This window comes from Lactuca sativa, chromosome 9 (assembly GCF_002870075.4).
Source record: "Lactuca sativa cultivar Salinas chromosome 9, Lsat_Salinas_v11, whole genome shotgun sequence".
NCBI classification, from domain to species: domain Eukaryota; kingdom Viridiplantae; phylum Streptophyta; class Magnoliopsida; order Asterales; family Asteraceae; genus Lactuca; species Lactuca sativa.
Window position 1 is genome coordinate 186534476 of NC_056631.2, and position 16671 is coordinate 186551146.

Consider the following 16671-nt stretch of genomic DNA (forward strand, 5'->3'; position numbering starts at 1 on the left):
TGCATTCATAAACGAAAAGAAAAAGAGAAAAAATAGGAAGTCTCATAGATGTCGCCGAAAATGGAGGTGGAACGTCGTGGATGTGACGTCGCTGGTGATAAGTTTGGTCGCTGGTAATGAGCTTTGGTTACCGGTGTCGTGGACTCCAATGGTGGCTTTGGACGAAGAAAATCTTTGTTTTTGCCGGTATAATTTGATAGAGGAAGAGATATGCAACAAAATTGGGAAGAACGTAGGAAGGGTGTATTATATACGTAACTTATTAGCGGCGACAGAACCCAATTGTGGCGATAGTACTTTTTTCGAGTACTAGCAGTGACATTGTCGGTGGTAAACGTACCGCTGCTAAAGGTTGCATATGGTGTGGATTTTCTGTCGTTGGATTAGAGACTAAATCAGTAGTTATGCTTTTACCTCAACTTTTGACAAGATCGACCTCGAATAACATTAGTGGTGACAACTTTAGTGACGACGCAAACCGTTAGCGACGACAAATAATGCGAAATTGATTTGTCGCCGCTAAAGGTAGGCGTTGATGTAATGACTATTAGTTTTGTAGTGAGCAAGAACATTTATTAATGAGAAACAAACATGGTGATAGCCTATAGGGTTAAAAGATATGGGTACATTCCTATTTGGGACAATCATAATTTAAACTGATTAAGTGAGTTAAGATCTACTCTAATAAATGAATGTTTTTTTTTGCCATATGACATACTCTCATTCAATTTGTCATATGTCATTTTGTAGTTATTTTGAATTAATCTCCTTTCCACATGGTATTTTATAAGTTAGTCTATTTTAATTAATTTCACATAATATTTTAATGTAATAATAACAATAAAGGTAGTAATAAATAAATATCAATTTCAGTAATAGACTTACCTTCTTATTTCAAAATTTTCGAATTAAAACACACTACTTTATTTTGTTTATTTATTTAAATTTAAAAGATAAAAAAAATCAATTTTAATAATTTTTTATTTTTCTTATTTTCTTATAAATCCAAAATTTTTAAATATTTAAACATTCCTATTTAACTTTTTTTTAATTAACCTATTTATATGGATCTTTAATCTATTGATTAATAATTGTTAATTAGCCTAACATATAATACGAAGATTTCCCTTTAATTAGTAACACTAGTTACTAGCCACCCACTAATTAATAACTACTTTTTGAATTTTATTCATCCATGTAGTTTTATTTTATTTAATCAACCAATTATAATACTCAAACACTTGTATATATATAATAACTTTTGTGTATGTAAAACGATGTACTCATCAAGTATTTGCTTGTTTATAATAAATATTTTGCAAACCAGCTTCCAACGCCTAGATCCATATTTCACGGACATTTCCCTATATAATAGGAGGTCATTAGAGAATTTAAACCACACCACCTATAGATGATGGCTTCCCTCAGCTTGTCCACTCTTCCCACCTCCACCCCCACAAAAAAGCCTTTATTTTCCAAAACCTCCTCCCACGTGAAGCAATCCCATCGCTTCAAAGTCTCATGCAACTCCGCCGCTAACAACAATGAGAAAACAGTCAAAAACTCTGAAACCCCGAAGCTCATACTACCCAAAACACCACTTGAAATGCAGAATGTTGACCGGAGAAACCTGCTCCTGGGGCTTGGAGGTCTCTACGGCGCTGCCAACTTGACATCCATCCCATCAGCCTTTGGCACTCCCATCGCTGCTCCGGACAATATTTCAGATTGTGTTACTGCGTCGTCAAACCTCCAGAACGCCAATGACGCTGTAAGGGGTTTAGCTTGTTGCCCTCCAGTACTCTCAACAGATAAACCAAAAGATTACGTCTTGCCTACCAACCCAGTCCTTCGTGTTCGACCAGCTGCACAGAGAGCTACTGACGAGTACATCGTAAAGTACAAAGCAGCGATTCAAGCCATGAAGAATCTCCCCGACGAGCATCCACACAGTTGGAAGCAACAAGCTAAGATCCACTGCGCTTATTGCAACGGTGGTTACAATCAAGAACAGAGTGGTTTCCCGGACATACAACTCCAGATTCACAACACATGGCTCTTCTTTCCTTTCCACCGATGGTACCTCTACTTCTACGAGAGGATTTTGGGGAAGTTGATTAATGATCCAACTTTCGCTTTACCATACTGGAACTGGGATAACCCTACCGGAATGGTGCTCCCTGCCATGTTCGAAACCGACGGCAAAAGGAACCCTATCTTTGACCCTTACAGGAATGCCACACACCTCCCACCAGCTATCTTTGAAGTGGGATATAATGGGACAGACAGTGGCGCCACTTGTATAGACCAGATAAGCGCTAATCTGTCTTTGATGTACAAGCAAATGATCACCAACGCTCCTGATACAACAACGTTCTTCGGTGGAGAATTTGTTGCTGGGGATGACCCTCTTAACAAAGAGTTTAACGTTGCTGGGTCCATAGAGGCTGGGGTTCACACTGCGGCGCATAGATGGGTGGGTGATCCTAGGATGGCCAACAGCGAGGACATGGGGAACTTCTACTCCGCAGGGTATGATCCTCTCTTTTACGTCCACCATGCCAACGTCGACCGGATGTGGAAAATCTGGAAAGATTTGGGAATCAAGGGACACACTGAACCGACGTCCACCGACTGGCTAGATGCTTCATACGTGTTTTATGATGAGAACGAAGAGCTTGTACGTGTCTATAACCGAGACAGTGTAAACATGACTGCAATGGGATACGACTATGAAAGGTCCGAAATCCCGTGGCTCCATAGTCGATCGGTTCCACATACCAAGGGGGCCAATGTTGCAGCTAAACTGGTCGGAATCGTGAAGAAGGTGGAAGACGTTACATTCCCGTTGAAGTTAAATGAGACAGTGAAGGTTCTTGTGAAAAGGCCTACTAAGAAGAGGAACAAGAAGAACAAGCAGGAAGCGAATGAGATGTTGTTCTTGAATAAAATCAAGTTCGATGGCGAGGAGTTTGTCAAGTTTGACGTGTTTGTCAATGACGTTGACGATGGAGTGGAGACTACCGCAGCTGAGAGTGAGTTTGCTGGTAGTTTCTCACAATTGCCCCATGGCCATAAACATGGCACCAAGATGTCAATGACGAGTGGGGCGGCGTTTGGGCTTACGGAGCTGTTGGAGGACATTGAAGCTGAAGATGATGACTCTATTTTGGTGACTTTGGTGCCCAAGATAGGGTGTGATGATGTGACTGTCGGTGAGATTAAGATTAAGTTGGTTCCCATTGTCTGAAGTTCATTGATGTAACATCGTTTTCATTTGCGTTTGTATGCATGGGTAAAACAGTTTTCTGTGTTTGGTCATACGAGGATGTTTGTGGTTCTCGTAATCTAATAATGACCATTTTGTCAAGTTTGTTGTCATGCTTGATTGTAACTCCTATGTTTGGATATCAATAAACATTATCGAGTACTATTTTAGTAACGCTTTCTTCTTGTTTCAGTAAAGCTCCATTTATTGGCCAGTTTCTCGCTACAATATGTTTTCTATTCATGAAAATATGCTCTACTTATTATATAAAAATAATAAATTGCCATTTCAAACATATTAGGTCAGAGAAAACGATCTGCTGCATACTTTCAGATTAAAATATTTGATATGAAAATATTCTAAAACCAAACCATAAACGTGGATCTCGATATCCCTATTTCTTTTTTCGAAATACTCTTTAACGATTATTTTACAAGCCACCACGCACCAACATATGTTTAGGCAAATCCTACCTACCACCTTTTTTGACAAATGTGTAATTACAAATTTATAATTTCCCAAAGTTCCTACAGTTCATTTTTTTATTACACCATTTGCAGTACTAAAGAATCACCCTCTCTTACTAATTATAGCTTATGGATGAAATCTGCCAAAAGTACTAATTAACACACACATACACTACAAGAAAGTCGGGCATTAGCGGCGACGCCTGTCGCCGCAAAAGATAGGGGCCGTCGCCGCTAAAGGCATTAACGACGACATGTTGCTGGAAAAAGGTCGCCACTAATGCTTCGTCGCTAATAGCCAGTTGGTCGCCGCTAATAGAAATCCGTCGCCGCTAATATTTCTCCGATGCCGCTAAAACTATGTCGCCGCTAGTACTGTTCTGGCGCCGCTAAAGACGTCACAGCAAAAACTGTTTTGGCTTTTTTTTATTTAGGGAAATCTTCAGAAAAGTCTTAAAATTTTACCCTAATTTTCGAAAAAGTAACAACCTAAAATTTGTTTACGAAAAATCATTAATTACCGGTAAAAATGGCGATTTGACCCATTTTTCCGGTTTACCGGTTTATTACTTACCTGTTTCACTATAGCCCTATTATTTTACCATAATTTGCGAATAAGTCCCAAAATAAAATTTACTGATGATTTGCTATTTTCTCTATATAACATACATTTTACCGGTTTCATTGCTGACCCGGAGGCCTAATCATTAAATGTGATGATGAGATGAATATATTGAGTTATATAATGATATGTTTAGCATAAAACTTGATATCATTATATATTGTATATCTTTTTGGAACATAAAATGCATCCAACAAAGACTACTATAATTAAATAAACTAACAACAACTGCGTTATTTTTTACGTTTATAAGACATATCAAATTGTCTATCTAATCTCATGTAACCCAATATATCCATCTCATCAGACATCAACTCATTTTTCTGCCTTTTTTTTCTAGAAAACACATATTTTATTGGTTTTATTGTTGACGTAGATACATAGTCATAAATAAGCCGATGAGATGGGTATCAAATATTACAGCAAATGTGGCATTATATAACCCATCGTATTCATCTTATCAACTAATTTAATGACTAGGTGTTAAGTCAACAATAAAACCGATAAAATGTATATTACATGAAGAAAAATACCAAATTATCGATAAATTTTATTTTGTGACTTATTCGCAAATTAGGGTAAAATAAATGGACTTTAGTGAAACATGTAAGTAATACAACCGGTAAACGGGAAAAAATGGGTTAAATCCCCATTTTTACCGATAATTCATGCTTTTTCGTAAACAAATTTTAGTTTGGGATTTTTTTGTAAATTATGGTAAAATTTTAGGAGTTTTCTAGAGATTTCTCTAATATATTTAATATTAAAACTATAAAAAAAACATTATATCACCTATAAGATCTGGTGCAATTTTATAGAAATATTAACCCATACACAATCAAAAACAATATAACATTTATAAAATATTAATCCATACAACCTAAAGTATTCTTCCAAACAAAACATTTCATAAAATCATACTCGTCGTCACCACTCTCATAATTTCCTTCATTATTATTTGGTGGTGGCAATGAACGAAACCACTATTCCAATGTTGCAGAACATGTCGGGTCCTTTAGTATCGTTTGTAACATTTCCAACTACAAAAACAAACAAAATATATTACCAACATATCATAATAGTATTATACTTCCCAAAAATTACCAAAATAAAAAATGTCAACACATCTAACCATAACCAACATATCATTATAGCACTCTACTTTCCAAAAATTACCAAATTACAAAATATCAACATATCAAACCATAACTAACGTATCATTATAGCATTCTACTTTTCAAAAATTATCAAACTACAAAATATCAACATATCAAACCACAACCAACATATCATTATAGTACTCTACTTTCCAAAAATTACCAAACTACAAAATATCAACATATAACCAACATATCATTATAGCATTCTACTTTCCAAAAATTACCAAACTACAAAATATCAACATATCAAACCATAACCAACATATCATTATAGCATTCTACTTTCCAAAAATTTCCAAACTACAAAATATCAACATATCATTATAGCATCCTACTTTTTTTTTGTTTTACCATTATAACATTATACTTTCAACTTAAACTAACAATTACTTGTGATTGTGGTGGTTCTTGTGTCATCGGTTGTTCCTAGTCGTACATAGACGCAACGGTATGAGGTTTACACCCAATGCCTCTAATATGTGCATGTCGAACACCCAATATTCTTTCAAACATTTTCTTATATCACTTGGTGTTAGATCGCTTGATGTAGAAGAAGCTTGGGTTTGTTGATTGATCTCCTGGAGTAAAGCATTCTGTATTTTCAAGAAATGATAAACATCATAAAAAATTATATTACTAAATATCCTTGACGATATAAACACTTATATGAAAATACAAATTAACCACGTACGCATTGTTGCTCAACTACAGGACTATAAAACACCTCTTATCGATGCATCTTTAACACGTACGCTTGAGTGCCATAAAAACATAAGTTCCTCCACTAATGGCCAAAGGAAAACATCTATGTCCTTTCCAGGTGCTTTAGGGTCGGAAATCAACAAGGCTAACATGAATGATGACTCTTTCATACAAAGCCATGGTGGCAGATTGTATGTGGTGAGTACGACAGGCCACGTACTATGTGAATTACACATGTTACCAAATGGATTAAAGCCATTAGCTGCCAGCCTTAGGCGTACGTTGCGGGGTTCACTCAAAAAGTCAGGGTAATCTATATCAAATTTTTTCCAATACTCTCCATCAACGGGATGACGCATCACAACATCTTATGTTCTCCCGGTACTATTCCATATCATATTTTTGGAAGTGTACCTTGAAACAATACTGTCGAACCTCCAAAACGGAACGGTGGAAACGTTCGGGGGTGGATGACGTCATATGTAGTATCACAACAATTGCATCATAGTAATCAAAGTAGCATTACATTGGATATATAAAAAAAATATTTACATATTTTTTATTCATATTCATATACATCAAAAGTAGCAAAATAAAGACGAGGCTCTAATGCTCCGTCTTCTCAAAATTCTGCCAAGGTACCTGCTATCTACTGATTTGCTGAGAATACAAGCGGTTTTGAAAAGATTGTATTAACATAAAAGCTGGTGAGTTCATAAACATGTTTTTGAAATGAAAACCTGTTAATGAATCGATAAAAATGCTTATATTCTTCCAAGAAAATCCAATATTTTCTAATGTATGAGTTTGTTATATTGATCTATAAGTACGAAAACTCTGGCTATCACCAGTATGTATAGAATGTTCTTTTGGAAAACCCTGGTTACCGCCAATATGTATAGTAGTTTCATTAATTTAAATAAAACCATGTATTTATCCCCTAGAATCCTCTAGTATAATGTATAGTAGTTCTATTTATTAAAATAAAACTAATAAAGAATGAACTTCTGTAAATAAAATGTTAGTTTATACTATTATGAGTCATATAACCATGCTTGATATGACCTAGTGACCTTTACGACATTTTTCAAGTGTCAGATAAATGACATTTGTCACCCTAGGAATGCCTGCCTAACTGTAACTAGCAGTTCAAGCATTGGATTGTCAGTCCCGAATAGATCTATTCATAAATCTCACGCTCTCCCTCCAGGAGACTCTAATTATACTATGATAGGATTTAGTTCAGTACACCAAGGGGTACAATTTTGAAATAGAGTCTCACAATTTTGTATAATCTAGTTTACATGTAGTTATGTATTGATCTATTGTATTTAAATCCGTGTGAATACTTTATAGAGTAATAATTATACTTAAATAATTATGTGATAAAGTATCTTTGTTACACGAGTATGTTATAAACTAAGTCTGTCATAGTTTATATGTTTAGCAATGTATAAGCCTTGAATTTGTATTACTGTATATTGAAACCTTAAACTATACCTATTATAGTTTGCATGAGTATTATGTAATTGGGTCATGAATTGATCTAAAAAACTATGAAATTTGTTAGTAAGTTGAAAACATCCCTTATGCTCAACATAATACTAAAGGGATAAAATATATAAATATTTTAAGAAATGTGAAAACCTTATGATTATATCCATTGCATCAGTTTTAAGTGTTTGGAATCCTTTTGTTTAAATTCACAAAGTCATTTGTGTTTGTCTTGTAATCTCCCCCTAAAAACACTAAAACTATAATAGTATAGGGGTATGAACTCACTGTTGGTCGTGTGAATAGTCGGATAGCGAAAATGGGAGTGAAGACCCTTGGGTGGATGCACGCTGTACTTAATGGGATACTAACCAAAAATTAAATACATAATTGTTTTTTATTAGCGAAACCATTATTTATAGTGTTAGAAAAACACTTGTTTCCAACTCATTGAGTTCATCTTCATCTTCATACTACTCGTCGAGTCCACTCGAAGGACTCGTTGAGTCTATTCAGTCCTTCATATATTCAGAGGCTTTTGAGTCATGAATGGACTCCAAACTGTAGATCCACTCTTCCAAAGCCTATTCCTTACGTAAAGTGGCAAACTTTACGTGTAGCTAAGGAGATCTAGGCTCAAAATACTATAAACTAAGGCTTAAGACAAAAGGGCTTAACAATCAACCCATAGACTGATGCTTTATGATTCTCTAGGCTAAGATACACTTAGATCTGAAGTAGAAACTTCATATCTGAGCTTCTAACTCGAAATGGTTCTTAAACTTGCCCTAAAAGCCCAAAATCTCATGATAAAGGTTGATCTAAATGCAAAAGAGTGAAGGTAGCAGCTCAATACCTTCAAATGCTCTGGAAAATCCCACAAACTCTGGATCTACTGCAAATCCTTGTATCCCCAATGGTTCCCTTCTTCCTTCTTCCTTCAAATCACCCAAAATGGCAAGAAAGCTTGAATGAGAAACAATGGAGGCTTAGGGTTTTGGGTTCTGGACTATAAGGGCTGCAAATGAGCCCTAGGGAAGAGAATAAGATGCTTAAATAGGGTACCAAGTGTCGGAATTAGGGTTTCTCAACCCAGACCAGACTCGCTGAGTCCACTTGCCGACTCACCGAGTCGGTCACTTACTTTACACCCAGATCCCGCTTCGACTCGCCGAGTTCCTCCCTAGACTCGACGAGTCGACCCTTTTTAACTTTTGGTTTTTCCTTTCCTTTCTTGACCTTTCTGATTTCGGGTGTTACAACTCTCCCCCACTTAAACTAAACTTCGTCCTCGAAGTTCTCTATGGTCAACTGACCTGCAATCCGCCTCAAACACCCTGCCTGGTGACTTTAACCCTTTTTGTCCATCACTCCAGCCACTCTCAGTGCTGGTCACTACTGATGGTACATACTGAATGCTTCTTATTTCCATAACTTGGGGCTGAGCACCCGTCCCAGCGAATGGATCAGATAATCCTTTGAGTGAAAAATTCATCCCTGCAACGGTTAAGACTTATACGAGAGCTACGCAACAAGGTCAAACCCTCCCTTCTGAGATTATCCAACCCTGCCGTGAGAGGCGTAGCACCCTCTATCAACTTGCTGCCTCTTACCGTACTTCCTTGTCGTTACTGCCTCTGACTGAAATTTATGTTGCCCCTTATCCGCCTACCGGATGCACTGAGACCACCCTGGTCCAACTAATCTGCTGATATCTGGGTTACCGAACTCCCACCCGTCACTACACCCCATCGCAATCTCCTAGTCACTTCCAGCGACTTCTGAAGATACTTAGATTATCTATAACTGTTCTATCCACTCTGCCGCTCATACTGAAACAATGCTGCTGGAACCAGCCTGTTTATCTCCCATCTGACTACTCAACTCCCACTAACTCGAGCCCTTCATCCTGAAAGAAAAGCTACCTGCCTAACTATCCTTACAGATCACTTATACTTGGCAGAACGCTCAACTGATCCTGCTGAGAGGGACTTGCCATTTCCAAATCATACAACTATACCGTCAACACTTGCATTCCAACACACATACTAATACTGACCATCATACTGCAACTATCCGAAACATTGAACTGCCTGAAACACTAAACTGACTGAAACACTGAACTGACTGTAACACTGAACTGACTGAAACACTGAACTTCCTGAAACACTGAACTGACTGAAACACTGAACTGACTGAAACACTGAATTGCCTGAAACACTGAACCGACTGAAACACTGAACTGCCATATGGCTGCTTCCTAAAATATCTCAAGACCTTCCTGGTCTCCAATCACCTGTCGGTTATCTGCAACACCGAGTTCAAACTCAACTGTGGAGTCTAAGGTGTAACAACTCAAATTTTTCAAACAAATTTTTCATTTTTAAAACATAATTGTTTCCATTAAAACAAGGCATAATAGTTTAATTATTCGGTCAATACAATTATTCAAACTCCCAAGATCATAAAACAATCTTCAGTGTGTATCGATCATGCCGGCGCCTTCCCACGGTCCTCGCTAGTACCTGAAATACATACACAACAACTGTAAGCATAAATGCTTAGTGAGTTCCCCAATATACACTTACACACATACGCCTTTCCAGGCCCTGACCTTCCGGTCTCAATACAACGCCTTCCGGCCCATAACATAATCGCCTTCCGGCCCATAACATATTGCCTTCCGGCCCACATATCATACATAGCACATATAACAATTAACTTACCACATATAGCATACATATCACATAACATATTCGACCTTCCGGTCACACAGTCAAACCCTTCCGGGTACAGTATAGTGAGAAGACTCACCTCGTATATGCTGAAAGCTAGCAACTCCTGAAATGACTCGTGCACAACCGACGAGCTACAACCTCCCTATAACATTACGTAACTCATTAATACTTATCTCTTCTAAGTGTGACTATCCCTAAGAAGTCAGACTTAGGTCAACTCTGGTCAACGGTCAACGGTCAGCTCAACCGGACTCGGCGAGTACCATGGCGACTCGGCGAGTCTAGACGTCTTCCAACTTTCTGAGATTCCTTATCTACTCGTTGAGTACCCTCCTCGACCCGACGAGTTACTCCTGGAAGAATCGCGGGGCCACCCCGACTCCACTCGCCGAGTCTGAAGAACAACTCGGCGAGTCCCAGTAAATCTTCAAGCTACTCGCCGAGTCTGAAGAACAACTCGGCGAGTCCATGCCATGCAGACGAGTAACTGCTTCCTGAATTACGTATGGTCCCAAGGTATACAACCATGGGACCCTCTGGACGTCTAAACATCTCATTACTGGGGTAAAAGCGTTTGGGTAATAACATAATAACCCATCTAATCACTAAATGGGTTTCATAAACCCTAAACTCACATACACATCAAAATAACAGATTTGGTCCGAGTATTACCTGAAAACGCACTCTCTGTGTCCCCCAAATCTCAGGACTCAATCCTCCTTGATATTCCTTTAGCCAAATCCCTCTTCTTCTTGCCTAACCAATTCTTCCAAGTTCCAAAAGCTTTCTCTCCTGCTCTAGACGTCCACAGTGATTAGGGTTCTTCTCAATCGACCAAAAGACTGAAAATGACGGCCTAAGAGGCGTTAAATACGATCCAAACTGAACGGTTAGGGTTTCTGCTGAACAGCGTCGACTCGCCGAGTCCATATCTGGACTCGTCGAGTCCAGTCGCGGACCCGCGACCAAGTCTGCGATCCTACTCGGCGAGTCTAAGCTCCAACTCGCCGAGTCCCCTCTTAAATCACCCCAAAAACATAATTTTAATAATACCTGAGATTTCGGGCTGTTACAACTCTCCCCCACTTGGATTAGACTTCGCCCTCGAAGTCTCACTCTGCAAATAGTTCCGGATGCTGCTCCCGCATTTCGCGCTCCGGTTCCCAAGTCATTTCTGATCCCTTACGGTGTTGCCATTGAACCAACACCAGAGGTACTTCCTTGTTCCTCAGAACCTTGATCTTCCGATCCCTGATCGCCACTGGTCTCTCCGTGTAATTCAGGCTCGCATCCACCTGAATATCCTCCAATGGAACCACTGCCGACTCATCGGCTATGCACTTCCTCAACTGCGATACATGAAAAGTGTCATGGATCTGACCCAACTCCGCTGGCAACTCCAACCGATAGGCTACCCGGCCTACCCTTGCAACCACACGAAATGGCCCAACATACCGGGGCCCCAATTTGCCCCTCTTCCTGAATCGGATCACTCCTTTCCAAGGAGAGACCTTCAGGAGAACGAAGTCGCCGACTTGAAATTCAAGCTCGGATCGGCGCCTGTCTGCATAACTCTTCTGTCGGCTCTGGGCAGTCAATAATCTTTGTCTCACTTGTTGAATCTGCTCTGTCGTCTGGAGTATGATCTCCGTGCTGCCCATCACTCTCTGTCCCACCTCTCCCCAGCAAATGGGAGTCCGACACCTCCTACCATACAACAGTTCGAAAGGCGGCATACCAATGCTCGAATGATGGCTGTTGTTGTAGGAAAACTCCGCCAATGGTAAATACGCATCCCAACTACCCCCGAAGTCTAACACACACGCTCGGAGCATGTCCTCCAGTGTCTGAATTGTCCGCTCGCTCTGACCGTCTGTATGGGGATGGTATGCGGTACTAAAATGCAACTTAGTACCCAGCTCCTCATGGAATTTCTTCCAGAACCTGGAAGTGAAGCGCACATCGCGGTCTGACACAATCGAGATCAGCACTCCGTGCCGAGATACCACCTCTTTCACGTATATCTCCGCTAACTTTTCCGCTGAAGAACTCTCACTGATGGCAAGGAAGTGTGCACTCTTCGTCAACCTATCCACAATCACCCAAATTGCGTCTACTCCCCTAGCAGTCCTTGGCAATTTGGTGATAAAATCCATAGTGATCTGTTCCCACTTCCACTCGGGGATCTCCAATGGCTGTAACTTGCCATGCGGTCTCTGGTGCTCAGCTTTAACCCTACGGCAGGTCAAGCACCTCTCAACGAACCATGCCACGTCCCTCTTCATACAGGGCCACCAATATTCCTTCCTTAAATCCAAATACATCTTTGTAGCACCGGGATGGATCGAGAATTTCGATTTATGAGCCTCTTCCATCAACGTAATACGCGTACCGCCCACGAACGGCACCCAAATCCGACCCTGAAACGTCATAAGGCCTCGATCATCCTTGACAGACTCTGAGATTAACCCCACAACCCGCTCTTTCTTCTGCATTTCTGGTCGCACAGCCTCAGCCTGTGCCCTACGAATATCATCCAATACAGGAGTCATCACGGTCAGTCTCAAGCACACATCTCGCAATGGAGTGCTCTCCGCCCTGCGGCTCAATGCATCGGCTACCACATTAGCCTTGCCTGGGTGGTACAGGATCTCACAATCATAATCCTTGACCACATCCAACCACCTCCTCTGACGCATATTTAGGTTGGGTTGATCCATCAAATACTTCAAACTCTTATGGTCCGTGTATATCGTACATCGAACCCCATACAAGTAGTGACGCCAAATCTTGAGAGCGAACACTACTGCCCCCAACTCTAAATCATGCGTGGGATATCTCGCCTCATGAGGCTTCAGCTGCCTCGACGCATAAGCTATCACATGACCTCTCTGCATCAACACTGCACCCAATCCCGAAATCGATGCGTCGCAATATACCACGAAATCTTCCATCCCTTCTGGAAGAGCTAATATCGGGGCTTCGCACAATCTTTGGCGAAGTGTCTCAAAGGAGGTCTGCTGCTCGGGCCCCCATGAGAACGTAACACCCTTCCGGGTCAATCTGGTGAGTGGCACAGCGATCTTGGAGAAATCCTTGATAAATCTCCGATAATACCCTGCCAACCCAAGGAAACTTCTGATCTCAGAGGGTGACTTCGGCACCTCCCAACTCATCACCGCCTCAACCTTGGCCGGATCGACCAATATCCCTTTCTGATTAACCACATGTCCTAGAAACTGGACCTCCCGCAACCAGAATTCACATTTGGAGAACTTTGCATAAAGTTTCTCCGACCTCAATACCTCAAGGACCTCCCTCAAATGCTCCTCATGCTGCTCTCTCGATCTCGAATACACCAGAATGTCGTCGATAAATACGATCACCGACCGATCCAGCATCGGCCTGCATACCCTGTTCATGAGATCCATGAACACAGCCGGGGCATTGGTGAGTCCAAAAGGCATCACCACAAACTCATAATGCCCATATCGCGTCCTAAACGTTGTCTTCTGGACGTCTTCATCCCGTACTCTCACCTGATGGTAACCTGACCTCAGATCGATCTTGGAAAACCAAGATGCTCCCTGCAACTGATCGAATAAATCATCGATCCTCGGCAACGGGTAACGGTTCTTGACCGTTAGCTTGTTCAACTCCCGGTAATCAATGCACATCCGGTGTGAACCATCCTTCTTTTTGACGAACTGAATAGGTGCTCCCCATGGCGAGCTGCTCGGCCGAATGAATCCCTTCCCTAGCAACTCCTGGAGTTGCGAGGACAACTCTTGCATCTCTGGAGGTGCAAGACGATAGGGCACTTTAGCAATAGGCGCTGCCCCCGGAACCAGATCGATATTAAACTCTACTTGCCTCACGGGCGGTACTCCCGGCAACTCCTCGGGAAAGACATCTGAAAATTCGCGCACCACCGGAACTTCCTCAACTGACTTCGGTTTCTCGGAAACCTCCCGCGTATCCATCACATACGCCACAAAACCTTTACAGCCCTGCCGTAGACACTGCCTCGCCCTAGCGGCCGAACAAAAAGCTGATCCCGAACGGGTACCCTCGCCGTACACCGAAAGAACTCCCCCTCTAGGGTCTCGTATAGTCACCAACTGACGCTCACAGTCGATGACAGCGCCGAACCGGCTCAGCCAGTCCATGCCCACGATGACACAGACATCCCCCATCACGATAGGAATCAGATCAATTGGGAATCCAATCCCGAAAATCTCTAGTACACATCCCCGAAGAACCTCCGTAGCACAAATCACCTTCTCGTCAGCTATAGAAACTCTCAAAGGTCGACTCAACGACTCACGATTAACGCCGATATGCTGACTAAAGGCTAAGGACACAAAGGACCTACTCGCACCCGAGTCAAATAACACTAAGGCAGGCACAGAGTTCACAAGGAAAGTACCTACGCATATAATAATATAAGCATAACATCTTGACATTAAAATAAATACATGAATTACAACATACCTGCCACAACATCGGGCGCAGCGCGGACCTCCTCCGCAGTCAGCTGAAAGGCTCTCCCACGAGCCCTCGGGGCCTCGACCTTCACCGGTCGAGTCTCAGTAGTCCTGGCAACAGGTGCAGATCCCTGACGAAGCTGAGGGCACTCGGCCTTCCGATGGTCGGTCTGGTTGCAATGAAAGCAAACCGTAAATCCCTTGGGACACTCCCTAGCAATGTGTCCCTCCTTGCCACACTTGTAGCAAGCACCGGCTCGACACGCCCCATCGTGACCCTTACCGCACTTTACGCAAGTGCGGTTCTTCGAACCTCCCGTCCTCGAATCGGCGGACTTGATCCGCTTGGCTGCCGGCTGAGACTGAGCCGGTCGCCGGTCTGCCTGCTGAGACTCGGCCTCCTCCCTGGCCTGAGTCTCTAACTCGATCTCACGCTTCCTGGCATTCGCCTGAAGCTCAGTAAAAGTATGGTAAGTGGAGTTTGACACAAACTCCCGGATCTCCCTCCTCAGAACACCTAAGTACCGGCTCATCCGAGCCTGCTCTGTGGCCACTAGCTCGGGGCAAAACATCGCCCTCTCATGGAACTTCCGCGTGATCGCCGCCACCGAATCAGTACCCTGCTTGAGGGTTAAGAACTCCTGAACCAATCGTTCCCGCTCCACCGGGGGAACGTACTCATCCCTGAACATGGTAGTGAACCCCTCCCATGTCACTGCCGCAGTCTCTGCTAAAGTGAAGTTCGCCGTCACGAACTTCCACCAGTCCTTGGCTCCCAGACGGAGCTGGTTCAAAGCGAACCGTACCCTCAGGTGCTCCGGGCATGAACAAGTGTAGAAGCACCCCTCTATATCTGCGATCCACCTCATCGCAGCAATCGGATCCTGCGTCCCATCGAACTCTGGTGGCTTCGTGTTGCTGAACTCTCGGAACAGCAATGAATCACCCCCCTGTGGCCTAGCAGCGGCCACAGCTGCGGTAGCTGCAGCGGTTGCAGCCTCAGTCAATGCGGCGTACCGCTCGTCGAACGTCTCCATCAGGGTGGTCTTGATAGACCCAAACATCTCCGGGATCTCAGCCCGGATCGCCGCCGCCACCTCCTCGTGGATCATCTGACGAATATCCTCGTCACTCACACCGCTCGTACTTGCCCCGTGCCGCGGTCTAACCATGATGTCTCTGAAATACAACATAAAACTATCAGAGATTCTACCGAGTATAATCATACTCGTCACGCAACCCTACTCAGTCCCAGATATCCAGGGATTCTTACTTGGACCTCCCACTGACCCGGTGTCCTCGGTAGTACGGGCCCAATACTACCGACCACACCGCATCAATGTTCATCCCAAGTCCTCCTCCCCAAACTCCAGATAGTGAGTACTCTACTTCTGTTACGCTCTATCTAACCGCATACTAGCAAAGCATCTCATATAGGCAACTTCCCTAGACTAAGGCATCACAAATCAGGCCACTCTAGTCCTATCATGAATACCTAGTCTTCTAGCATGCATAACAATTCATATCATATAATATTGCAAGGTATTTTGGGGATCTTTACCGTTCGGGCGCTGACTGATCGTACACACTGCTTCTTTCTTGCTTACCACAAAACCATTTACAAAAGTTTATGCCTTTATTTGAAAAGTTTCCTCAAATCCTCGGTTTGAGTTCAGTTACCCCCAAAGGTGCACCCGAATCCCTCAAACCAAGGCTCTGATACCAATTGTAAC

General features: G+C 42.3%; 2 protein-coding genes across 2 annotated transcripts; one reads left to right on the forward strand and one right to left on the reverse strand.

Moving 5' to 3' along the window:
• Positions 1-1312: 1312 nt before the first annotated feature.
• Positions 1313-3442, forward strand: LOC111889726 (polyphenol oxidase I, chloroplastic). The gene has a single exon (XM_023885882.3). It carries the CDS (start codon positions 1412-1414, stop codon positions 3248-3250), a length of 1839 nt encoding a protein of 612 aa, XP_023741650.1. The 5' UTR covers positions 1313-1411; the 3' UTR covers positions 3251-3442.
• A 6707-nt stretch (positions 3443-10149) lies between these two features.
• Positions 10150-15820, reverse strand: LOC128128446 (uncharacterized). The gene is made up of 2 exons (XM_052767387.1): positions 14946-15820; positions 10150-10238 (listed from the first exon to the last, which is right to left on the reverse strand). Exons 1-2 carry the CDS (start codon positions 15805-15807, stop codon positions 10204-10206), a joined length of 897 nt encoding a protein of 298 aa, XP_052623347.1. The 5' UTR covers positions 15808-15820; the 3' UTR covers positions 10150-10203.
• Between the last annotated feature and the right edge of the window lie 851 nt (positions 15821-16671).